At 44.7% G+C, this 27,912-nt stretch overlaps 2 protein-coding genes across 4 annotated transcripts in view; one reads left to right on the plus strand and one right to left on the minus strand.

The window, feature by feature from the left end:
• The window catches only part of PARP10 (poly(ADP-ribose) polymerase family member 10), a 67,485-nt gene that overhangs the window by 5,679 nt on the left and 33,894 nt on the right, over nt 1-27,912 (plus strand). The window contains exon 1 of one of the 2 annotated variants that reach the window (XM_066578117.1): nt 17,222-17,521. The exons of the other annotated variant lie outside the window; for it this stretch is intronic. The gene's annotated coding sequence lies outside the window, so the exon portion shown is untranslated. Of the gene's footprint in view, nt 1-17,221; nt 17,522-27,912 lie in introns of those variants that run through there. 2 annotated transcript variants of the gene reach the window in all.
• GRINA (glutamate ionotropic receptor NMDA type subunit associated protein 1) lies at nt 1,839-17,460 on the minus strand. Of its 2 annotated transcripts, none has more exons than XM_066578120.1 (7): nt 17,378-17,460; nt 7,950-8,289; nt 7,733-7,857; nt 4,860-5,060; nt 4,653-4,781; nt 4,407-4,550; nt 1,839-2,898 (listed from the first exon to the last, which is right to left on the minus strand). In XM_066578120.1, the coding sequence occupies exons 2-7, from the start codon at nt 8,263-8,265 to the stop codon at nt 2,749-2,751; spliced, it is 1,065 nt and encodes a 354-aa protein (XP_066434217.1). In that variant the 5' UTR covers nt 8,266-8,289; nt 17,378-17,460; the 3' UTR covers nt 1,839-2,748. The 2 variants fall into 2 exon arrangements, with proteins under 2 accessions (XP_066434217.1, XP_066434216.1); XM_066578119.1 differs by having other exon boundaries at nt 7,733-7,860.

The following is a 27,912-nucleotide window of genomic DNA, read 5'->3' on the forward strand; positions in this document are numbered from 1 at the left end:
ATTCAATGATGTCATTGAATAGTGTGATTGGCTGAAGCCACGTGTGTTTTAGCCAATCACAGCCATTCAATGATGTCATTGAATGGCTGTAACTGGCTGACGGCATGTGTATTAGCTTTCTGGAAGCGGGGATTTCAAGCCCCGCATTCAGAAAGCAATGCTGCGCCGGGGACGAGGAGCGAGCGACATCCTGCCGGAGCGCGACAGAACGCCGGGGGAGGTGAGTAATGATTTTTTTTTTTTTTACACTTTTTTTTTTGTATTACCGGCGCATAAGACGACCCCCGACTTCAGAGCAGATTTTTCGGGGTTCAAAAGTCGTCTTATACGCCGGTATATACGGTAAGTAATCACACCCTGTACTTAATTGAAGAATCTTTGGCAGCAATTACAGCCTTCAGTCTTCTTGGGTATGATGCCACAAGGTTCGCACAGCTGGATTTGAAATTTTGTTTGCCAATCTTCTCTGCAGATGCTCTTGAGCTTTGCCAGGCTGGATGGGGGTCGTCTGTGGAGAGCCATTTTAGGGTCTCTCCAGAGATGTTTGGGGTCTAGGTAGGGCTCTGGCTGGGACACTGAGTCGTCTCTAACCCTCTTCTGTGTTGTTTTGACTGTGGTCATAGGGTCATTGTCTTGTTGGAAGTAAACCTTCTGCTCAGTCTGAGGTCCCTTGTGCTCTGGATCAGGTTTTCATTTAGAGTAGCTCTACTTTTCTCTATTCAGCTTTTCATCAACCCTGACCGGCTTCCTGTCCCACCCACTAATAAACACACAGCAGGATGCCACCGCCACCACCATGCTTTAGTGTAGGGATGGTACAGGGCAGTTCCTGGTTTCCTCCAGACATAACGCTTAGAGTGGAGTTGAATCTTGGTTACGTCAGAGCAGAGAATCTTGCTATTCACAGTCTGATGGTCCTTCAGGTGATTTTTGGTAAACTCTAGTCAGTCTTTCATGTGTCTTTTACGGAGGAGAGGCTTCTTTCTGACCCCTCTGCCATAAAGCCCAGATTGGTAAAGAGCTGCAGTGATGGTTGACCTTCTGGAAGTTTCTCCCATCTGCACACAGGATCTTTGGAGCTCAACCAGCGGGACCATTGGGTTCTTGGACACCCCTCTTACTAAGGTGCTTCTTCCTGGATTACTTAGTTTGGTGGGTCAGCGGGCTCTAGGAAGAGTTCTGGTTGTTCCAAACTTCCATTTAAAAATTATGGAGTCCACTGTGCTCTTGGTAACTTTCAGTGCAGCAGTAATGCTTTTGTAGCCTTCTCTAAATCTGTGCCTCTAAAGATGATCAAGAGAAATGGGAGGCCCGCAGAGCTAAGTTTCAAGTGTCATACCATTGTGTCAATGCAAAATGTTAGTTTTTCATTGCTAAGCAAAAAAATTACAAAATATTTCTAACATTCTGTTTCACTTTGCTTATATGGGGTATTGAGTGCAGAATGACTGGAGAAAACTATATATATTTTTTTACATTTGCACAAGGCCACAACATAACAAAATGTAGAAAAAAAAGGTGAAAGTGTCTGAAGACTTTCCAGACCCATCGTATGAACAGTAGCCATATTTTTCTCAGTGCCTTCTCTATCAGAAAGTTCTTTCTTCCTTTACTCAGTGCTGTGCAAAGTTCTGTTTAAATGAGTGCTAGGCTACACAAAGGAAGTAAGCATTACATGTGTCCACATCACTCACTATGTAATAGATGTTCTACTGCACGGGCAGCAGGTAGATGGGGGAGCAACGCATTATTATATAGAATTCTGGTGACTGAATGGGATGAACATCTCATCCTACAGAGCAAATCTTTACTGGGAAATAGAAAAACTAGTAAAAATCTTAAACAGCAAAACTTTTTATTTAATTGAAATGTCTCTAGTCATGCAGTGAGCAGCACAGCCACAGGGGGCAACAGTATAGGCCCACTGCACAGAAAGCCACGGGTCCTGGAAGAGCCAGCGATCAGAGACCAGTGAACATCCGCACGTCTGGACATCATGGAGGAGGACAGTACAGTGATACCACTAGAAGTGCAATGGATGTTATACACGAAGCCCGCTCTATATGGGGCTTAGGATTGCTGGTGTCTGATGACTGCTCCTGGCTGCAGAACATTTCTGAATATGACCCATGGAATGTGATCAGGAACTAAAAAAAAAAAAAAAAAAAAAAAAAATGTACCATTTTAGGAAACACTTTATATCTGGTAATAGCTATAATCCATCATAACTATATAATACACCGCGCTATGGATACAAGCACAATACTGCAAGTTTTTCCTAGAAGGAAGCGACGTGCACTGTCCAGAGCAGATCCGGAAAAGATTTGTCCTATGTCTCCTTATCCATGCAATAAAGACACATGGAATGTCGGGAAGGATGTGGCGTTTGTAGAATTATATACAGGCCGGCCCCGGCATCACACGTTGAGGCGGAAGAGGATGCCAAGACCTGAACCATTCACATTGAGGGCTATGAAATGAGTAGTGGAGGAACATGCAGCAGCATCTACAAACCAGACAATGGGCAAAGAAGGGTCCAAAAGGAAATGTGGAGGCCGCTGGTCTGGTAAAGGGCTCAGAAGTACAGGGGTCCAGTAAAGTGCAGCTAGTGACTGGGGAAGGGGCAAAAAAAGCTGCTCACAGGTAACATTAGCAAGAACATTCACAAGGAACCACAGGGAAAGCAGTGGAGGAGGGTCCTGGCTACAGAGCAGAGGAGTCTGGATCCAGGGTGCCGCCTCTTGCTGCTCACTCCTTGGCCTTGCCGATTATAGCCAAGATGTAGAGGAAGATGTTAATAATATCTGTATACAGGTTGAGGGCAGCAAACACATATTCTTCAGGGCTGAGAGACAACTGCTTGTTCCCTAGAATCATCTGCGTGTCCACCGCCAGGAACTAAACAGGAAACACAAAGAGGAGACAGTCAGAGTGAAGGAAGCAGACATTGTCCACGTGGAGCCTTCATGATATGACAACCGACAAGATAATATATGGTCACACCAACACCGCTTTTAATTCCAGCTAGTAGGGGGATGAAGAGCGGCCCCCTCTGTGCCGTAACAGAACCTATGGACAAGGCGAGTCCTGGGTTACTCTTTTATATTATGGGATGAAGCTGCAGCTCACTGATCACGTGTTCTGGGGTGTGATGTTTACTACAGCAGCGGCCGGACCCTCAGGCTTCCCACTCAGCACAAGCAGCAGATTTCCCAGGATCAGATTAATACTAATCCCTGAAGGCTGCACATACGGCAGCGCTCACCCCCCCTCCCGAGGGGTCACTAACTGAGTTCATCCCTCATCCCCCTCCTGAGGGGTCACTAGCTGAGATCATCCCTCATCCCCCTCCTGAGGGGGTCACTAGCCGAGATCATCTCTCCCCATGTCTGCTCTGGTTCCACACAATACGGCATCTCCTGCTTATTAACTCCAAGACACATGACAGCAAATAGATGCCAGGAGAACATATTCCTTGTGACGAGACCAAGACTCAGCATAGCTCCCGCCAAGGAGGCAGACTGCCATTTAAGCAGCAGCAGGGGTGCCCCAAGTCTTTCTGCTGCCTAAGGCAGAGTGTGAAATGCCAAAAAAACATTTATTTTATAGGCATTGAAAAAGCAGCAATACACAAGCTATAGGAGAATTTGTAAACACCTTAACACAGTAATCCAACCTGCCCATGGACATGAGGCCTAACTGTCACTTTTTTCTGTATTACAGATTAGGTGTGTTATACCTCACGTGGCAGGGGGTCACAGTCCAATTACAGCAGCAGCCGCTGGGCCGTAGCTACAGACAGTGTGAGTTAAATGCTTGATGGTGTTGGGCTGCTGCTCAGCTGGCGGTCAGCTGGCAATTATTTTTTACCGACCAGGTGGCAACCTTAGCGCTGCCCCTCTGAAGTGCTGCAAACTGTCTCCTAAGGCAACAGGCTCCGGCTGCCTCATGGTAGCGGCACTCCTGAGTAAAAGACTAATCTCCACAGGAGGAAGACCTCCCAGGACTTTCAGAAAGTCACAAGCTGGAAGTGTTGCATCATGGGGTGGTGAAAGCTTCCGTGGTTAGTTATGTAATGATCGCATGAGGAGGCATGAGAATCTTCAGTATCCAAATCAAAGAGGTGGCAATCAGCTGAGCCCCAGTCAGAGGTGACAGGAGGAGCGGCTGCTGATGTAAGGTGTTTGACCCTTCTAATTATCACTATTGTAATGCAGGTAGACCATCACCCCAACATCTAACATGTCCCGCCTCGACCAGATCTCAAACTCTACAGTTGAGCAGCTCAGGAGGCGCATGCCATATCTCTATGGTGCAGGCAGTGCATGGGCCGAGCCTTGTGGTACTCTTATGTCAGAAGCTAAGCCCCATCCTTCACCTCAGGCAGTAGATACACAATAACTTACACATGTGAAGAGCAGCGCGCCCAGTGAGGCGTAGACGATTTGCAGAATCTTGTTGCGGATGAAGATGCAGAGTATGGAGAAGACGATGAGGACCACAAGGCTGACCATCAGGACCCCCACGCAGGAAGTGAAGTCATATTTTGTCTGTGGAGACACACGAAGAATAGAAAGTCATAAAGATGCTTCATGAAATGATGCGGATTGTAGTCAGTGAGGGGAAGATACGGCAACCCAATGACTACTTACCTGCAGGGAGAATAGGACCACAGTGAAGCAGACAGCAGTCGTAATCCCTAGCGCCATTATCACGGCGTCCGTCTCATAGAAGCTGGCAATCATCCCGACCATGTAGGAGAGGCTGAGCGTCAGGATGGACTGTGAGGGAAGACACAATGTTAGACCGCTCCAACACCCCCACCCAGTATATGTGGTCTCCTAAAGGAGGTCACTTACCAGGGCCACGAGGTTCCATGGGTGGCGACGGCGGAAATCTCCACAGCAGCTGAGAGTAATGAGAGAGACGAAGAAGATGGCATACGAGAGGTAATAAGTCCATGCGTTCCTCCTGACATAAAGCTGGACTTCCTTCACAAAGGTGAAAACTGCGACAAAAGCGAAGGTGACAAGAAGCTGAGCTGTGAGAACGAGGAATACCTGATGAGAGAAGCAAGAATGTCACCTCCAAAGAGCAGCGCACACGCTCCAGACATCACCAATAGAGAGTGGCACATATACTCCAGACATTACTAATAGAGCGCCATACATATTCCAGGCCTCATAAGTAGAGCACCACACTTACTACAGACATTCCTAATACAGCCCCACACAAACTCTAGACATCATTAAAGGGTTATCTCACAAAAACAAATTATCCCACTCTATCTACAGCATAGGGGATAACTTGCTGATCAGTAGCAGTGCGACCAATGGAACCCATAAGAGCCCTAAAATGAGGCTCTGGCATGTCCTGAAGTGGGGGCATTGGTGGTCGCACACGTGCACTGCCGCTCAATTCTGTTCACTGGGACAGCTAGAGATAGTTAAGTGTTTGAACTTGGCTATCTAAAAGCAGTCCTGTTGAAATAAATGAAGCGATGGAGCACATGTGCGACCACCACTGCCCCTACTTCAGGACACATCATTCTAGGGATCGTGGGGGCCACACTGATCAGCATGCTATCTTCTATCCATAACTTGCTTTCGTAGAATAACCCCTTTTAACAGATCAGCATACAGGACAGCGGTACTGTCACACAGAGACAGAAGTGAGAGGAGGGGTGAAGACCGTGAAATCACCCAGAGGACAGACTCCAACTGAACCCACAAAAGTCCTAATAATCTGCCATGTCCTGAATGAGGCAGTTATACAGGGGCATACCCAATAATCCAGTACACACCTGGAGGCTGGGTCCACGGATGTGATACTAGGCCTGCACCCTGACAAAAGGTGCCAACATCAATGTATACAGTGGATATAAAAAGTCTACACACCCCTGTTAAAATGCCATATTTTTGTCATGTTAAGAAATCTGACAAAGATGAATAATTTCAGATTTATTTCCATCTTCAACGTGACCCGTTATCTGTAGAATTCCATTGACACACAAACTGAAATCTTTTGGGGTGGAAAAAAAACAAAAATCTAATATAATTTGGTTGCATTAGTGTGAACACCCTAAAATGAATACTTTTTGGATGTACTTTGACTTTATGACAGCATTTAATCTTTTGGGTCGGTGTCTATCAACATGGCACAGCTTGATTTGGCAATCTTTGCCCACTGTTTCTTGCAAAAGGGCTCCAAATCTGTTAGATTGTGGGGGAATCTCATGAGTAGCGCCCTCTTCAGGTCAACTCACAGATTTTCAACAGAATTCAGGTCTGAACTCTGGGATATTTGATCTTCTTCCGGTGAATGATGGTGATTTGTACATATGCTTTGGGTCGTTGTCATGCCGAAAGGTGAAATTCCTCTTCATCTTTTTAGCAGAAGTCTGAAGGTTTTGTGCCAAAATGGGCTGATATTTGAAACGGTTCATAATTCCCTCTACCTTGATTAAAGCCCCAGTTCCTACAGCAGAACAGCCCCACACATAATGCTGCCTCCACCATCTTCACTGCGGTATGGTGGTCTTCTGGTGATGGACAGTGTTGGCTTTGTGCTAAACATACCTTTTAGATTTATGGCTAAGAAGTTCCCCTGTGGTCGCATCAGACCATAACATGTTCTCACACAGACTTCATGTAGGTTTTGGCAAAGCATAGCTGGGCTTGGATGTTGTTCTTTGTTAGAAAAGTCCTCTCTCTTGCCCCCTCCCCCACAGCCCAGACATATGAAGAATACGGGAGATGGTTGTCACATGCACTATACAACCAGTACTTGCCAGAAACTCCTGCAGCTCCTTTAATGTTGCTGTTGGCCTCTTGACAGCCTCCAACACCAATTTTTTTCTGGTCTTTTCATCAAATTTTGAGGGACGTCCAGTTGGTAATGTCACTATTGTGCCAAATTGAATCTCCTTCTTGCTGACCGTCTTCACTGTGTCCCATGGTATATGTAATGCCTTGGAGATGTTTTAGTCTCCTTCACCTGATACCTTCCAACAATCAGACCCCTTTGATGTACTGTAAGATCTTTAAGGACTAACTAAGAAAATGTCAGGAAATTCTACTAGAAGAGCCAAACTTTATATGGGCAAATCAGAATCACTGTAAGTAATGGCAACGGAGTACTGACTAATATCTAACAGGAGTTTAAATGTGATTGGCCAATTCTGAACTCAACCACGTCCCCGACTATAAGAGGGCGCTCACACGTATGCAATCACATTATTTTAGTTTTGTTATTTTTAATTTTCCATCCTAAAAGATTTGTTTTTCAATGGATACATGATGATACGGTCAGTTTGTCAAAACGACCATCCTGCTTCTCTCATTCCAATGATGCACCTCCTCTCAAAGCCTATTAATGGGACAAAAGTAATAGAGGAGTCTAGTAGTCAACGATCTCTCAACAAGAGGTCCACTACACAAGAACAGCCTCGGAAAGCCTTGGTATAGGGCAACGAGGGAAGCACTTACACGGCTTCTGGTGACAAGGCCCAGTGTCTAATCAGTCCACAACTGTAATCACCTACATATCTGCCGCAGACATAACTGCAGGAGGAGTTTTGCAGCAATCTGACATTTCTATATGGGGGCATTACTTTTGGCAAGGAGTGTATATCGCTGGGCTCTGACAAAGAGTAACAGTATGTGTGATGGCCTATACCCCCCACCAAGGGCCATCTTGGATTGTCAGCAATGTATGAACAAAGCACACCGACCTTACGGATAAACGCTCGCCGTATATTCTTATCATCCCAGTGGCTGATGGGAAAATCCTGGTTATCACAGTAGGACGGGGGTCCTTCCTCATGATATGTGGTGCTGTGTATGGGGGAGCCAAAATCTACTGCGAAAAAACAGGGAGAAGCGTCAGAACTTCATATAAATAATGGTAAGACCACAGCTGATCCCTCTCTCACGCCCCACTCTACTTACCGCTCTGCTCAGAGGCGTAACCACCCTGTCCATATGGGGGATGCTGATAGGGCTGGGCAGGATATGGACCTCCTGGATAGGGCCCCGGGTTATAAGCAGGAGGATACGGAGGCTGCCCCATAGGTGGGTGAGTTGGGTAAGGAACAGCATTAGGGTACGGAACAGCATTAGGGTATGGCACCTCAGTAGGATAGGGGGCATTAGGGGGATATGGAGGCTGTCCATATCCTGGGGCTGGGATTGGGCCTGGGGCTACAGGATAAGGGGGATTAGAGTAGGGGTCCCCAGTCACCAGGAAGCTCTTCTCATGCGACATCCTGAAATCCAATTATAACAGCACCTGAAAAACAAAGAGATAATGATCCACCTGCATCACTGCATCCCGGTCATTACACACTATATGGACAAAAATATTTGAACACTGCGGAAAATCAGCAAAAATGCAAATACTGGGTTTGCCGCACGGTATGCTGGGAAGGGCATGGGTAAGATAAAAAGCTGCTTATTTTGTAATAACTATTCATTTATCCGATCGAGCACATGTGGGATGAACTGGAGTGACGGGTACGACAACGCCACCCACGCCCATCTTCACGACAATCCCTTCTCACAACCTTGTACGAGGAATGGCGAGCTATTCCTACCCAGACTTACAGAGAACTTGTGAAAAGTATGCCTCGACGTGTTGCCGCTGTAATACAAGCAAAAGGAGGGCCGACATGTTACTAAATAGAATAAAGCACTTTTTCTGAAAAACCTGCAGTGACCAAATACTTTTGTCCACATAGTGTATATACCACTATATCACTCATCACTATGTCCCGAACATTATAGAAGCCCAATTATAAACACTCCTATATCACTCACTATGAATATTCAGGCATTACATATGCTCCTTTATAAACTTCTGTAGATTATATATATCCTTATATCACTCAACATGATATCCCAGACATTATATACACACACATGAAATATTCCTATTTTAAACCCCTGTATCACTCATCATGATGTATCAGACATTATATATACCCCTTCACAAACATCTGCACACACCCTTATATCACTCATCATGATGTCCCGTACATCACATATACCTTTGTATCACTGATCATGGTGTCCTAAACATTAAATATACTCCATTGTAAACATCTGGACATTTTGATGACAAGGAGTGTATATACTTTTTCTGTGTAGTAACGATGTTATAAGTGATTACATCATCAAAGCAAAAGCATTATTAAAGGAGATGTCCCGCGCCGAAACGGGTTTTTTTTTTTTTTAAACCCCCCCCCCGTTCGGCGCGAGACAACCCCGATGCAGGGGTTAAAAAACCCACCCGCACAGCGCTTACCTGAATCCCGGCGGTCCGGCGTCTTCATACTCACCTGCTGAAGATGGCCGCCGGGATCCTCTGTCTTCATGGACCGCAGGGCTTCTGTGCGGTCCATTGCCGATTCCAGCCTCCTGATTGGCTGGAATCGGCACGTGACGGGGCGGAGCTACACGGAGCTACACGGAGCCCCATAGAGAAGAGGAGAAGACCCGGACTGCGCAAGCGCGGCTAATTTGGCCATCGGAGGGCGAAAATTAGTCGGCACCATGGAGACGAGGACGCCAGCAACGGAGCAGGTAAGTATAAAACTTTTTATAACTTCTGTATGGCTCATAATTAATGCACAATGTACATTACAAAGTGCATTATTATGGCCATACAGAAGTGTATAGACCCACTTGCTGCCTCGGGACAACCCCTTTAATGTGGAAAATTGACTCCTTGGAGCATGGAGGCTCTAGTACCCTGTTGTACCGCCTCTAGCTTAGATACAAGATGTGATACAGGTGGGCATGGAGGCTCTAGTACCCTGTTGTACCGCCTCTAGCTTAGATACAAGATGTGATACAGGTGGGCATGGAGGCTCTAGTACCCTGTTGTACCGCCTCTAGCTTAGATACAAGATGTGATACAGGTGGGCATGGAGGCTCTAGTACTCTGTTGTACTGCCTCTAGCTTAGATACAAGATGTGATACAGGTGGGCATGGAGGCTCTAGTACCCTGTTGTACCGCCTCTAGCTTAGATACAAGATGTGATACAGGTGGGCATGGAGGCTTTAGTACCCTGTTGTACCGCCTCTAGCTTAGATACAAGATGTGATACAGGTGGGCATGGAGGCTCTAGTACCCTGTTGTACCGCCTCTAGCTTAGATACAAGATGTGATACAGGTGGGCATGGAGGCTCTAGTACCCTGTTGTACCGCCTCTAGCTTAGATACAAGATGTGATACAGGTGGGCATGGAGGCTCTAGTACCCTGTTGTACCGCCTCAAGCTTGAATACAAGATGTGATACGAGAGGGTATGGAGGCTCTAGTACCCTTGTATCCAAGCTTGAGGCGGTACAACAGATGTGATACGAGTGGGCATGGAGGCTCTACTACGATGGGCCGCCTCTATCTTGGACAAAAGATGTGATACAGGCAGGCATGGAGGCTCTAGTACCTTGCTGTACAGCCTCTAGCTTGGATACAAGATGTGATACAGGCAGGCATGGAGGCTCTAGTATCCTGTTGTACCATCTCTAGCTTGGATACAAGATGTGATACGAGTGGGCATAGAGGCTCTACTACCCTGTTGTGCTATCTTTAGCTAGGATACAAGATGTGATACAGAGGGCATGGAGGCTCTAGTACCCTGTTGGGGTGCCTCTAGCTTGGATACAAGATGTGACACGAGTGGGCATAGAGGCTCTACTACCCTGTTGTACCACCTCTAGCTTGGCTACAAGATGGGCATGGAGGCTCCAGTAACCCTGCTGTACCGTCTCTTGCTTGGATACAAGATATGATACAGGTGAACATGGAGTCATACAAGTTCTGTATGGTATCTTGCTCCATATTTGCGGGAACTGAGCCTTCCACAGCCTCTAAACGCATAGGCTGTGGACGTTGGTGTCCCAGATGGTCCCATAGATCTCTTATCGATAAATCTGATGACCGGGCAGCCAAGGAAGTACGATAGTGTTGTGGGGACGTTCCTATGACCCCTTGTGTGTGCGGCGAAGCATTATCCTGCTGGGAAATACCTCTTGAAAGCCGCCTGTAGTGAAAATGTAATTGGCTATTTGTAACCCTCCATCTTGTATTCAAACAGCCATTTATGTTCAACGTATGAATTATAAGGATTGTACAACCGAGTCTTATAGACTTGCTGGAACCATGTTAATATCTGGACATGGTGTCTCCATTGTCATGTAATTCTATCAGAGTCTACAGAGTCTTGCGATTCTATTTTCTAATTAATCAGGCAAATCTATCATCATTGTATTAAGACTGAACTGGGGCCTTATGTATATTTGAGGTTCTGTCAGTAAAATAAAAAAAATGTATACTCACCTGCATCCCTGTAGAGTTAACCCTGTAAAAGGAAAAGAGTGGAGGGAAAAAAAAAAACAAAAAACCTCACCTAATCCCGTTGTTATTCTCCCTCCGCTGTTTACCTGCCGCGTGCAGGGTCAGCTCCAGCGACTCCTGCACACTCCCGCTGTTCTGGCCGCGTCTAACCTCTGTCATCCACGGAGAGTTGACGGCGAGTGTGCATGTGCGCCGGGAAGGGGGACGGATGCGCACTCGCCATTGACTCTCGGAGGACAGCAGAGGTTAGATGAGGCCAGGCCAGTCAGTGGGCGACGTGTCACTTGTGATGCGCCAACCACTGACCTGGGCGGCAGTACTTGCTGCCCGGCATGGTCGGAGCAGGGGCGGAAGCTGGCACTTTGCCAGTTTCTGCCCTGCGATTGGACAGCTGCTGGAGAGAAAGAAGAGGAGGAGCAGCCTCCCGGTAACCGGCCCTGTACGGCACAGGTGAGTATGTTTATTTTTTTTGACAGAACCACTTTAAGGCCCGACACTCATCCCCACGTATATACTCGCTCTCGTGCTGTTACACAGGAGCGAGTATCGCTGGCTCTCTGACAGAGCGGCCAGAAGGAGGCTGGGGCGGCAGAAGATTTCTTTCCCTGCTCTCCCCCACCCCTCTCCATTCACTTTAAGCAGCGGCCGCTCAGTACTGAACAGCTGCTGTTTACACTGAACGATCATCATTCAGGATTTTATGCGGCTTAAACAATGATCTGAACGATGATCGTTCAGTGTAAACAGCAGCCGTTCAGTACTGAGCGGCCGCTGCTTAAAGGGAATGGAGAGGGGCGGGGGAGAGCGAGGAGTGAACACTCCTCCAGCCGCCCCACCTCCCTGCTGGCTGCTCTGTGAGAGAGTATACACAGGGACCAGTGTCTGGCTTTGTATGCCCGACCCTCGCCCAGTGTACATAGGTCTTTAGTGCTGTCAGTGTTTTAAGAATCACTTTTGTTTGTCTGATCTGGTTAATGGTCACTTCAGATTGTGACCTTTTCGGACAAACAACTCCATGCATTGATGTTTGCAATGCAAATATTCAAGCAATAGGTCATACTAAGTATAAAAGACAGGAGAGGGGTTTGGGGAGTTAGAAGCATTTTGGACCTGTGATGGGTAATGCCCTCTCACCGCGTGGTTCCCAAGAGGCCCCTGTTCTCTGACTTTTTATCGCTGCTACTCCAGTTGATGCACAAAGCAGATGAAGTATACATAAGGCTCTTGGTGATGCAAGTATTGATGTAACCGTTGTTTACAAACTGTACATGCAATATCACCTATTTTATGTAACAGTTTTATTTTTATCATTTATTCATTTTGTATCAATAAATTGTGTTGTATCAACCCCCACGTTCTTCTTTAGGCCTCATGCCCACGGCCGGGTCGGATTCCGCCTGCGAAATCTCTCAGCGGAATGAGACCTGGCGCCCCCCCAGAGACCCTATACTCACCTGTCCGGATCCACTGCGAGCGTCTCATCCGGCGAGCGTGACATGCTGGCGCTGGGCTGTGACGTGAATTCCCGCTATACTTCCGCAGTGCTCACACTGTGGAAGAGTTGCGGGACAGACGGCTTCCATTGACTGCGATGAAAGCCGTCCGTGCGATTTTCCACTCAGAATAGAACATGCTGCAATTTCCCCTCGCGAGCAGAAAATTGCAGTTGATTTATGCCCGTGGCCAAGGAAGACTAGTTTTACACAGTAGGTCTATGGACAGACATTGCTGCGGAATGTGCAGCGGGTGTCTGACCGCGAATTTCGCAGCAATAATCCGTCCGTGGGCATTCGGCCTTAAAGCCATATCTGAACTTGTTTTTAAGTTGGCAAAACATCACTATTAGAGGAACACATGTGGCTGCAGGATGTCCTGAACATATCGCTGAGCTGTCATTGTCCCTCCCACCACTACTAGGGGTGGCCAACTTTCGTATACGATTTCAACCCTCCCCCGCCCCGACCATTACACCAGCAGGGGGCAGTGTTCCGCTCCACAGCAAAGGCAGGCTTGATGCGCTCACCCCGAGGTCTCCAGACACGAACATGGCCGTTGTCAGCGCCCAAACTAAACCTGCAATCATTGTTGAAGACAACCCAGTCCACCCAATAGCGTCCAGACACAACTGCAAACGGAGATGATGGTGGGTGTCAGAGGCCATACAGGTAATGGGTGCCATGAAACCAAATGTCTTTTAGCTAAGCGCCTAAAAATGGCACCGACAGACAGCGGGGTGTAACGATAATGTCACCTATCTCTGGATGGAGACAACAAAACAGTTGGAGCTGCTGATGCTTGTCGAACGATCAGACTATGCTCTCTACTGGTGGTCTATTGGGGGTCCTGAGCCCGGTCACCTTGTGTGCCCTCACACATCCACTGGTCCCAACACCTCCTACCAGTCTGGTCAGAACGGCCGGTGGGGGACAATTCATCGATACGACTATCCAGCTTCTCACACCCCAATAATGCGCCCCTCTCAGACTCTGGTAACGGGGTGACATCTCTATGTCATAGAGGCGTTTAGTGGTCAACAAGCTCTACACAAGCAGAAGACGAGGTCACTACACACAGGGAGCCTCCGAGAGCCTCTTATAGGCCAAGGGGGGGACCACTTCTAGGGCCTCCAGTGAGAAGAGCATTCATCTAATCACACCATAACTCTCAGCATTTACATGTCTGCCTGAGATGGAACTGCAGGACGAGTTTTACATCAAAACGACAACTTCTTCTGGGGGCAGGATTGTTTTTTGTTTTTTTACAGAGTGTATACAGCAGTATAAACAACAGACTTAAAACATACATTGATTTATCAGGACAGCTCAGACACATATATATTATATATACATACATACATACACTCCTATAATATTCATCGTGATGCCATGGACATTATACAATCTATTTTCTATAGTTTCTTCTCTACAATAACCGGCCTCCTCTCTTCTATGTTGGGTTCTCTATATGAGGAGGCGGCTCCTTGAGGTGATGATAGTGTCCCTTTAAACTAACGTTTCAGGCTATTTCTGCTCATCTGATAGCTGGTGTGTCTCATCAATCTTGTAATATATCTTCATTAAAAGTTTGTTTCTTTACCTCTGTAAATCAAGGTTGAAGGTTAGCCCCTCTGTAATCCACTGCTTGTCGTCAGGCATTTAGCTTCTGTATTAGAGGGGTTGTCCAAGTTAAAGAAACTTGTCCCCCATGCATTAAAATCAGCAGATACCCCACTCCCCTGCTGATGGCTCCGGTCTCCACCATCTGTTTACAGGCAGCTGGGACGTCCCATAAACCTACCGTAGCATCCAATGAGAGAGCACAGCCTCTCAGGTCTGCAGTCAGTGTGTACACAGTCTTTGCCTCTCCTAATCTGCTATGTGCACTTACTTCTCAGTTGTAGCAGTGTATGTGCCTCTAGTTTAATGTGGGCAAAGCAGCGTAATGCTTATTGGATTGATCTTTACTAGCTCCTATGTGTTTGTAGGGTTACAGCATATACGGAGATCGCTATACATGCTGTGACTGTACAAACAGACAAGACCTAGTAAAGATCAGTCCACAGCAAACTGGAGACACATGTGCTGCCTACAACACAGAGGTAAGTGCACATAGCAGGTTAGGAGAGGCAGAGATTGTCTACACACTGACTGCAGGTCTGAGAGCTGTGTGAGCGCAGGAAGCTGAGCATGTGAAGACAGCCCCTCCCCCACAGTTAAGACAACATCCTAATTGCTATAGAAGCTAAATGCCCAACAACAAGCAGTGGATAGCAGAGGGGCTGCACTTCAGCCTTGATTTACAGGGGTAAAACAGAGAAATGTTAGCTGAAAGTATATTACAAGACTGAGGAGCAGAAGTGGTCGGAATAGTTACTGTCCCTTTATTGAACAATCCAAACAGAAGCAAAGCAGCAGGATGGGGGATAACCATAGGGGAAATCCAAAAGCTGGAAAGCCCGGAGTAACGGGGGAGCAGGACGTATATAGAACAGACTAGGAGATACAGGGGAATGTGAGCCCAGAATCAGGGGAAGTCTAACTGTTCATGGGCTGAGCCCGTTCAGGCAGCAGAGTAGAGCCGACCTTGTCCACAACCGCCCCGGCCAAGAAAGGAGTTACATATGGCACCGACCATAACAGTTCTTTTCCACCTCCAGTGTTATGCCGCACCCCAAGCATTATACCACATCTTCATTGTTCTACTACACCCCAAATACACTGGGCATCAGACTTCACTCAAAGCTTTATACTCCACCACAAGCACCATATTGGGCATTATACCCCACCCTGAGCATTATATCAGACGTTATACGTCACCCTGAGAGCTATAACAGGCATTATACTTCACTCTGAACCTTATAGCAAGTGTTAGGCCTCATGTCCACGGGGAAAATCAGATCCGCTGCAGATTCTACATGGAGAATCTGCAGCGGGTCCCTCCTGCCCCGCGGACATGAGCGCCCAAAATAGCAATTTAAAAGCATTTACCTATCCGTAGCGGGCAGGGACGCTCTGCTCTTCCTCACGGCCGGATCTTCATTTTCGGCCGGCGGCACGTCGCCGACGTGCCGCGCGCATGCGCCGGGCACATCCGCCGAGCCGAAGCAAGGGAGATGCGGCCGTGAGGAAGAGAAGAGCTTCCCGGTCCGCTGCGGGTGAGTAAATGCTTTAAATTCCTATTTTAGGTCTCCCGCGGATCCGGACGGCTTCCATAGGCTTCAATAGAAGCCCGCGGGAGCCGTCCCCGCGGGAGACCCGCATGAAAATGGAGCATGGTCCAGATTTTTTCATGCTCCATTTTTTTTAAAATCACTTTTATTGACGATCCGCGGGTATTTATGTACCCGCGGGTGGTCAATGCATCCCTATGGGGTGCGGATCCGCGTGCAGGTAATCCGCTGCGGATCCTAAATCATATTTTCCCCGTGGACATGAGCCCTTATAGTCCACCCACCGAGCATTATACCAGGTGTTATACTCCACCCCCTGCATCATACTGGGCGTTATACCCCACCCTGAGCATTATACTCCACCACTAGCAGATTGTGAGCTATACTTCGCCCTGAGCATCATACTCCATGCCTGGCATCATATTGTGCATTATACCAGGTGTTAAACTCCAGCCACAGCATGTCATTGGGCGTTATACTTCACTCCAAGTCTTATATCAAGCGTTATACCCCACCCCCAGCATTACACCAGCCACTAAACCCCACCCCCAGTATTATACCAGAGGCTATACCCTTCCCCCCAGCGTTACACCAGACACTAAACCCCGCCCCCAGCGTTATATCAGAGGCTATACCCCGCGCCCAGAGTTTATACCAGACATACCCTGCCCCCCAGCGTTACACCAGGCGCTATACCTCTCCCCTGGCATTACACCAGACACTAAACCCCACCCCCAGCGTTATATCAGAGGCTATACCCCTCCCCGAGTTTATACCAGACATACCCTGCCCCCCAGCGTTACACCAGGCGCTATACCTCTCCCCTGGCATTACACCAGACACTAAACCCCGCCCCCAGCGTTATATCAGAGGCTATACCCCGCCCCCAGAGTTTATACCAGACATACACTGCCCCCCAGCGTTACACCAGGTGCTATACCTCTCCCCTAGCATTACACCAAACACTAAACCCCGCCCCCAGCGTTACACCAGGCGCTATACCCCGCCCCTAGAGTTTATACCAGAGGCTATACCCCGCCCCCCAGCATTACACCAGGCGCTATACCTCTCCCGTGGCATTACACCAGACACTAAACCCCGCCCCCAGCGTTATATCAGGCGCTATACCCCGCCCCCAGCGTTACACTCCACCACTACCATCATATCGGGCGTTATCCCCTGCCCCCGGGCCGCTGCCCCTCCCTCCGCGCTGTACTCCATCCTGGCTGTCCTGTAAACCGGGTGATGTAACAGCCGGTCACATCACCGGCCGCAGCCTACAGGAGCCCTCCCCTCACACACCGGAGGTCACGTAGTTCCCCGGTTTCATCATTTCCTCGCACTCACCGGAGTAGCGGAGATCCCGCGGATCAGGCCGGAGCGGAGGACCAACCGGAGATCTACAGTCCCGGCTCCCTGCGTCATCTGCAAGCCGCGCCCACTGACTATACAAGCTCCTCCTCCGACCAATGAGAGCCCAGTGAGCTCGGGGTACGTGTAACCTGCGGCGACGGACGAGCGACCGCGTGACATCGCGAGTGTACTGTGCACTGCATTATATATATATAGCGTTATACATACATATACACACACACCAACTGTACAATGTATACTATAGCATACCCCAACTGTACTATATACTACATCACACCCTTAGTATATACACCATACTGCATATATGTACCAACTGTACTATATACTACATCACACCCCGAGTGTACACCATACTGCATATATACACCAACTGTACTATATACTACATCACACCCCGAGTGTACACCATACTGCATATATACACCAACTGTACTATATACTACATCACACCCCGAGTGTACACCATACTGCATATATGTACCAACTGTACTATATACTACATCACACCCTGAGTATATACACCATACTGCATATATGTACCAACTGTACTATATACTACATCACACCCCGAGTGTACACCATACTGCATATATGTACCAACTGTACTATATACTACATCACACCCTGAGTATATACACCATACTGCATATATGTACCAACTGTACTATATACTACATCACACCCCGAGTGTACACCATACTGCATATATGTACCAACTGTACTATATACTACATCACACCCAGAGTGTACACCATACTGCATATATGTACCAACTGTACTATATACTACATCACACCCCGAGTGTACACCATACGGCATATATGTACCAACTGTACTATATACTACATCACACCCCGAGTGTACACCATACTGCATATATATACCAACTGTACTATATACGACATCACACCCTGAGTGTACAGCACACTGCATATATATATATATACCAACTGTACTATATACTACATCACACCCCGAGTGTACACCATACTGCATATATACACCAACTGTACTATATACTACATCACACCCAGAGTGTACACCATACTGCATATATACACCAACTGTACTATATACTACATCACACCCAGAGTGTACACCATACTGCATATATGTACCAACTGTACTATATACTACATCACACCCCGAGTGTACACCATACTGCATATATGTACCAACTGTACTATATACTACATCACACCCAGAGTGTACACCATACTGCATATATACACCAACTGTACTATATACTACATCACACCCAGAGTGTACACCATACTGCATATATACACCAACTGTACTATATACTACATCACACCCCGAGTGTACACCATACTGCATATATGTACCAACTGTACTATATACTACATCACACCCAGAGTGTACACCATACTGCATATATACACCAACTGTACTATATACTACATCACACCCAGAGTGTACACCATACTGCATATATACACCAACTGTACTATATACTACATCACACCCCGAGTGTACACCATACTGCATATATGTACCAACTGTACTATATACTACATCACACCCAGAGTGTACACCATACGGCATATATGTACCAACTGTACTATATACTACATCACACCCAGAGTGTACACCATACGGCATATATGTACCAACTGTACTATATACTACATCACACCCAGTGTACACCATACTGCATATATATACCAACTGTACTATATACTACATCACACCCAGTGTACACCATACTGCATATATACACCAACTGTACTATATACTACATCACACCCAGAGTGTACACCATACGGCATATATGTACCAACTGTACTATATACTACATCACACCCAGAGTGTACACCATACTGCATATATACACCAACTGTACTATATACTACATCACACCCCGAGTGTACACCATACGGCATATATGTACCAACTGTACTATATACTACATCACACCCAGAGTGTACACCATACGGCATATATGTACCAACTGTACTATATACTACATCACACCCAGAGTGTACACCATACGGCATATATGTACCAACTGTACTATATACTACATCACACCCAGAGTGTACACCATACGGCATATATGTACCAACTGTACTATATACTACATCACACCCAGAGTGTACACCATACGGCATATATGTACCAACTGTACTATATACTACATCACACCCAGAGTGTACACCATACTGCATATATACACCAACTGTACTATATACTACATCACACCCAGAGTGTACACCATACTGCATATATACACCAACTGTACTATATACTACATCACACCCAGAGTGTACACCATACTGCATATATGTACCAACTGTACTATATACTACATCACACCCCGAGTGTACACCATACTGCATATATACACCAACTGTACTATATACTACATCACACCCCGAGTGTACACCATACTGCATATATGTACCAACTGTACTATATACTACATCACACCCAGAGTGTACACCATACTGCATATATGTACCAACTGTACTATATACTACATCACACCCAGAGTGTACACCATACGGCATATATGTACCAACTGTACTATATACTACATCACACCCTGAGTATATACAGCACACTGCATATATGTACCAACTGTACTATATACTACATCACACCCTGAGTATATATACTACATCACACCCAGAGTGTACACCATACTGCATATATACACCAACTGTACTATATACTACATCACACCCAGAGTGTACACCATACTGCATATATACACCAACTGTACTATATACTACATCACACCCCGAGTGTACACCATACTGCATATATGTACCAACTGTACTATATACTACATCACACCCAGAGTGTACACCATACTGCATATATACACCAACTGTACTATATACTACATCACACCCAGAGTGTACACCATACTGCATATATACACCAACTGTACTATATACTACATCACACCCCGAGTGTACACCATACTGCATATATGTACCAACTGTACTATATACTACATCACACCCAGAGTGTACACCATACGGCATATATGTACCAACTGTACTATATACTACATCACACCCAGAGTGTACACCATACGGCATATATGTTCCAACTGTACTATATACTACATCACACCCAGTGTACACCATACTGCAAATATATACCAACTGTACTATATACTACATCACACCCAGTGTACACCATACTGCATATATACACCAACTGTACTATATACTACATCACACCCAGAGTGTACACCATACGGCATATATGTACCAACTGTACTATATACTACATCACACCCAGAGTGTACACCATACTGCATATATACACCAACTGTACTATATACTACATCACACCCCGAGTGTACACCATACGGCATATATGTACCAACTGTACTATATACTACATCACACCCAGAGTGTACACCATACGGCATATATGTACCAACTGTACTATATACTACATCACACCCAGAGTGTACACCATACGGCATATATGTACCAACTGTACTATATACTACATCACACCCAGAGTGTACACCATACGGCATATATGTACCAACTGTACTATATACTACATCACACCCAGAGTGTACACCATACTGCATATATACACCAACTGTACTATATACTACATCACACCCAGAGTGTACACCATACTGCATATATACACCAACTGTACTATATACTACATCACACCCAGAGTGTACACCATACTGCATATATACACCAACTGTACTATATACTACATCACACCCAGAGTGTACACCATACTGCATATATGTACCAACTGTACTATATACTACATCACACCCCGAGTGTACACCATACTGCATATATGTACCAACTGTACTATATACTACATCACACCCCGAGTGTACACCATACTGCATATATACACCAACTGTACTATATACTACATCACACCCCGAGTGTACACCATACTGCATATATGTACCAACTGTACTATATACTACATCACACCCAGAGTGTACACCATACTGCATATATGTACCAACTGTACTATATACTACATCACACCCAGAGTGTACACCATACTGCATATATGTACCAACTGTACTATATACTACATCACACCCCGAGTGTACACCATACGGCATATATGTACCAACTGTACTATATACTACATCACACCCCGAGTGTACACCATACTGCATATATATACCAACTGTACTATATACTACATCACACCCAGAGTGTACACCATACTGCATATATGTACCAACTGTACTATATACTACATCACACCCCGAGTGTACACCATACTGCATATATATACCAACTGTACTATATACTACATCACACCCCGAGTGTACACCATACGGCATATATGTACCAACTGTACTATATACTACATCACACCCCGAGTGTACACCATACTGCATATATATACCAACTGTACTATATACGACATCACACCCTGAGTGTACAGCACACTGCATATATATATATACCAACTGTACTATATACTACATCACACCCCGAGTGTACACCATACGGCATATATGTACCAACTGTACTATATACTACATCACACCCAGAGTGTACACCATACTGCATATATACACCAACTGTACTATATACTACATCACACCCAGAGTGTACACCATACTGCATATATACACCAACTGTACTATATACTACATCACACCCAGAGTGTACACCATACTGCATATATGTACCAACTGTACTATATACTACATCACACCCCGAGTGTACACCATACTGCATATATGTACCAACTGTACTATATACTACATCACACCCCGAGTGTACACCATACTGCATATATACACCAACTGTACTATATACTACATCACACCCCGAGTGTACACCATACAGCATATATGTACCAACTGTACTATATACTACATCACACCCCGAGTGTACACCATACTGCATATATGTACCAACTGTACTATATACTACATCACACCCAGAGTGTACACCATACGGCATATATGTACCAACTGTACTATATACTACATCACACCCTGAGTATATACAGCACACTGCATATATGTACCAACTGTACTATATACTACATCACACCCTGAGTATATATACTACATCACACCCAGAGTGTACACCATACTGCATATATGTACCAACTGTACTATATACTACATCACACCCCGAGTGTACACCATACTGCATATATGTACCAACTGTACTATATACTACATCACACCCAGTGTACACCATACTGCATATATGTACCAACTGTACTATATACTACATCACACCCAGAGTGTACACCATACTGCATATATATATATACCAACTGTACTATATACTACATCACACCCCGAGTGTACACCATACTGCATATATGTACCAACTGTACTATATACTACATCACACCCAGTGTACACCATACTGCATATATGTACCAACTGTACTATATACTACATCACACCCAGTGTACACCATACTGCATATATGTACCAACTGTAATATATACTACATCACACCCAGTGTACACCATACTGCATATATGTACCAACTGTACTATATACTACATCACACCCTGAGTATATACAGCACACTGCATATATGTACCAACTGTACTATATACTACATCACACCCAGAGTGTACACCATATGGCATATATGTACCAACTGTACTATATACTACATCACACCCTGAGTATATACAGCACACGGCATATATGTACCAACTGTACTATATACTACATCACACCCCGAGTGTACACCATACTGCATATATGTATCAACTGTACTATACACTGCATCACACCCTGAATGTACACCAATACTGCATATATGTACCAACTGTACTATATACTACATCACGCCCCGATTGTACACCATACTGCATATATGTACCAACTGTACTATATACTACATCACACCCTGAGTGTACACCATACTGCGCATATATATATATACATATATATTTACAAACACACACACACCCCAACTGTACTGTACACTGCATATATATATATATATATATATATATATATCAACTGTATATTGTACAATACATCACCTCCCAAGTGAACTGTACACTGTGTGTGTGTGTGTGTGTGTGTGTATATATCTATATATATAAAAATGAATGTATGTCTGTCTGCGTGCGTGCGTGCGTGCGTGCGTGCGTGCGTGCGTGCGTGCGTGCGTGTTTGTCCTTTATGCGCTACTACACCATTCATCCGATCGCCATGAAACTTTGGGAAGTTGTTGAGTACACTCCTGGGAAGATTATAGGCATAGTACAACTATCCTACGATAAATGGCGCGCGTGCGAGCGTCGTCGACAGTTACGCCCCCCCCACGTAGATCGTTCGATTTCCATCACTGCCACTAATTCTCTCACTTCCCAATGTCGTAGAAACATGAAATTTGGCACGAGCATTGATTATGTCATAAATAGGAAAAGCTAATGGGTCCCAACTCGATTATTCAATTCTATGCGCAAAAGAATTAGCGTCCAAATTTTACGTACGTAATCTAATTTTCTCGCTTCCCAATGTCATAGAAACGTGAAATTTGGCACGGGTATTGAATATGTCATAAATAGGAAAAGCTAATGGGTCCCAACTCGATTATTCAATTCTATGCGCCAAAGAATTAGCGTCCAAATTTTACGTACGGAATCGAATTCTCTCGCTTCCCAATGTAATAGAAACGTGAAATTTGGCAGGAGCATTGATTATGTCATAAATAGGAAAAGCTAATGGGTCCCAACTCGATTATTCAATTCTATGCGCAAAAGAATTAGCGTCCAAATTTTACGTACGGAATGTAATTTTCTCACATAGAAACTTGAAATTTGGCACGAGCATTGATTATGTCATAAATAGGAAAAGCTAATGGGTCCCAACTCGATTATTCAATTCTATGCGCAAAAGAATTAGCGTCCAAATTTTACGTACGTAATCTAATTTTCTCGCTTCCCAATGTCATAGAAACGTGAAATTTGGTACGGGCATTGAATATGTCATAAATAGGAAACGCTAATCGGTCCCAATTCGATTATTCAATTCTATGCGCCAAAGAATTAGCGTCCAAATTTTACGTACGGAATCGAATTCTCTCGCTTCCCAATGTAATAGAAACGTGAAATTTGGCAGGAGCATTGATTATGTCATAAATAGGAAAAGCTAATGGGTCCCAACTTGATTATTCAATTCTATGCGCAAAAGAATTAGCGTCCAAATTTTACGTACGGAATGTAATTTTCTCACATAGAAACTTGAAATTTGGCACAAGCATTGATTATGTCATAAATAGGAAACGCTAATGGGTCCCAACTCGATTATTCAATTCTATGCGCCAAAGAATTAGCGTCCAAATTTTACGTACGGAATCGAATTCTCTCGCTTCCCAATGTAATAGAAACGTGAAATTTGGCAGGAGCATTGATTATGTCATAAATAGGAAAAGCTAATGGGTCCCAACTCGATTATTCAATTCTATGCGCCAAAGAATTAGCGTCCAAATTTTACGTACGGAATCGAATTTTCTCGCTTCCCAATGTAATAGAAACGTGAAATTTGGCACGGGCATTGAATATGTCATAAATAGGAAACGCTAATCGGTCCCAACTTGATTATTCAATTCTATGCGCCAAAGAATTAGCGTCCAAATTTTACGTACGGAATCGAATTTTCTCGCTTCCCAATGTAATAGAAACGTGAAATTTGGTACGGGCATTGAATATGTCATAAATAGGAAACGCTAATCGGTCCCAATTCGAATATTCAATTCTATGCGCCAAAGAATTAGCGTCCAAATTTTACGTACGGAATCGAATTCTCTCGCTTCCCAATGTAATAGAAACGTGAAATTTGGCAGGAGCATTGATTATGTCATAAATAGGAAAAGCTAATGGGTCCCAACTCGATTATTCAATTCTATGCGCAAAAGAATTAGCGTCCAAATTTTACGTACGGAATGTAATTTTCTCACATAGAAACTTGAAATTTGGCACGAGCATTGATTATGTCATAAATAGGAAAAGCTAATGGGTCCCAACTCGATTATTCAATTCTATGCGCAAAAGAATTAGCGTCCAAATTTTACGTACGTAATCTAATTTTCTCGCTTCCCAATGTCATAGAAACGTGAAATTTGGTACGGGCATTGAATATGTCATAAATAGGAAACGCTAATCGGTCCCAATTCGATTATTCAATTCTATGCGCCAAAGAATTAGCGTCCAAATTTTACGTACGGAATCGAATTCTCTCGCTTCCCAATGTAATAGAAACGTGAAATTTGGCAGGAGCATTGATTATGTCATAAATAGGAAAAGCTAATGGGTCCCAACTTGATTATTCAATTCTATGCGCAAAAGAATTAGCGTCCAAATTTTACGTACGGAATGTAATTTTCTCACATAGAAACTTGAAATTTGGCACAAGCATTGATTATGTCATAAATAGGAAACGCTAATGGGTCCCAACTCGATTATTCAATTCTATGCGCCAAAGAATTAGCGTCCAAATTTTACGTACGGAATCGAATTCTCTCGCTTCCCAATGTAATAGAAACGTGAAATTTGGCAGGAGCATTGATTATGTCATAAATAGGAAAAGCTAATGGGTCCCAACTCGATTATTCAATTCTATGCGCCAAAGAATTAGCGTCCAAATTTTACGTACGGAATCGAATTTTCTCGCTTCCCAATGTAATAGAAACGTGAAATTTGGCACGGGCATTGAATATGTCATAAATAGGAAACGCTAATCGGTCCCAACTTGATTATTCAATTCTATGCACCAAAGAATTAGCGTCCAAATTTTACGTACGGAATCGAATTTTCTCGCTTCCCAATGTAATAGAAACGTGAAATTTGGCAGGAGCATTGATTATGTCATAAATAGGAAAAGCTAATGGGTCCCAACTCGATTATTCAATTCAATGCGCAAAAGAATTAGCGTCCAAATTTCACGTACGGAATGTAATTTTCTCACATAGAAACTTGAAATTTGGCACGAGCATTGATTATGTCATAAATAGGAAAAGCTAATGGGTCCCAACTCGATTATTCAATTCTATGCGCAAAAGAATTAGCGTCCAAATTTTACGTACGTAATCTAATTTTCTCGCTTCCCAATGTCATAGAAACGTGAAATTTGGCACGGGTATTGAATATGTCATAAATAGGAAAAGCTAATGGGTCCCAACTCGATTATTCAATTCTATGCGCAAAACAATTGGCGTCCGAATTTTACGTACGCAATCGAATTTTCTCGCTTCCCGATGTAATAGAAACTTGAAATTTGGCACGCGCATTGATTATGTCATAAATAGGAAAAGTTAATGGGAAGTTGTTGAGTACATTCCTGGGAATATTACTGGCATAGTACATCTATCCTACGATAGGTGCCGCGCGTGCGAGCGTCGTCGACAGTTATGCCCCCCCAGACAAAGATCGTTTGATTTCCATCTCAAGCACAAAAGCAAAAGGCATTACGAGCAACGGGATGAGTGTTCAACTACAAAATGATGCATCCGCCGAACGTTTCACAAGACAATTCCTGGATATTGAGAATGCTGAGGTAAAATAAAAGCTGTGCTGTGATTGGTGGCTATTTCTTATACTGCTGAGGTTACATGAAAGCTGTGCTGTGATTGGTTGCTATATATTATACCGCTGAGGTAAAATGAATGCTGCGCTGTGATTCGTTGCTATTTTTTATATTGCTGAGGCAGAATAAAAGTTGCGCTGTGATTGGTTGTTATTTCTCTTACTGCTGACGTAACATGAAAGCTGCACTGTGATTGGTTGTTATATATTATACCGCTGACGTAACATGAAAGCTGCACTGTGATTGGTTGTTATATTTTATACTGCTGAGGTAACATGAAAGCTGCGCTGTGATTGGTTGTTATATATTATACCACTGAGGTAACCTAAAAAAGCTGCGCTGTGATTGGTTGTTATCTAGATATATAAAAACTAATGTATGTATGTCTGTCTTCGCAGCAACGCGCGACGGGTACGCTAGTATATATATAAAATGATACAGGTAAGGGCTTCTGCACACTTGCGTTTTTCTTGCGGGTATTTTTAACGCTGCAATATTGCTGCGTTTTTTTAATGCGATTGTAAATAGGCTCTTATAATGTTAAAAACGCATCACAAGTTTGTGCTTTGCAATTTTCGTGCGATGCGTTTTTAACATTAGAAAGTGCCATTGACAATCGCGTGAAAAAAACGCGCAAGAAACACGCAACTGTGTAGGAGCCCTTACCTGTATCATTTTGAGAAGGATCTTGCTTGTGCAGCGTCCCATAGGGTGACTTCGGACATAGGGCATACATTGAGGAGCTGGGAGGATAGAATGGTCACTTGTCACGGTGGCACTTACCGGGCTCCCTTGCAGAGGGACACATGTAGCCTCGGCCAAAGCAGCGCTAGGCCTCTTCCGGACACCCCTAGGAGAGGGATGGCCAATAAACATAGAAACAGGAGATAACGTTGTCACGGGTGACGCCACCGCTCCTTCACCCACCGGAATGACCCTCGGCGGTAAATAT

The sequence above is a fragment of the Eleutherodactylus coqui genome, chromosome 9, assembly GCF_035609145.1.
Source record: "Eleutherodactylus coqui strain aEleCoq1 chromosome 9, aEleCoq1.hap1, whole genome shotgun sequence".
Lineage (NCBI taxonomy): Eukaryota > Metazoa > Chordata > Amphibia > Anura > Eleutherodactylidae > Eleutherodactylus > Eleutherodactylus coqui.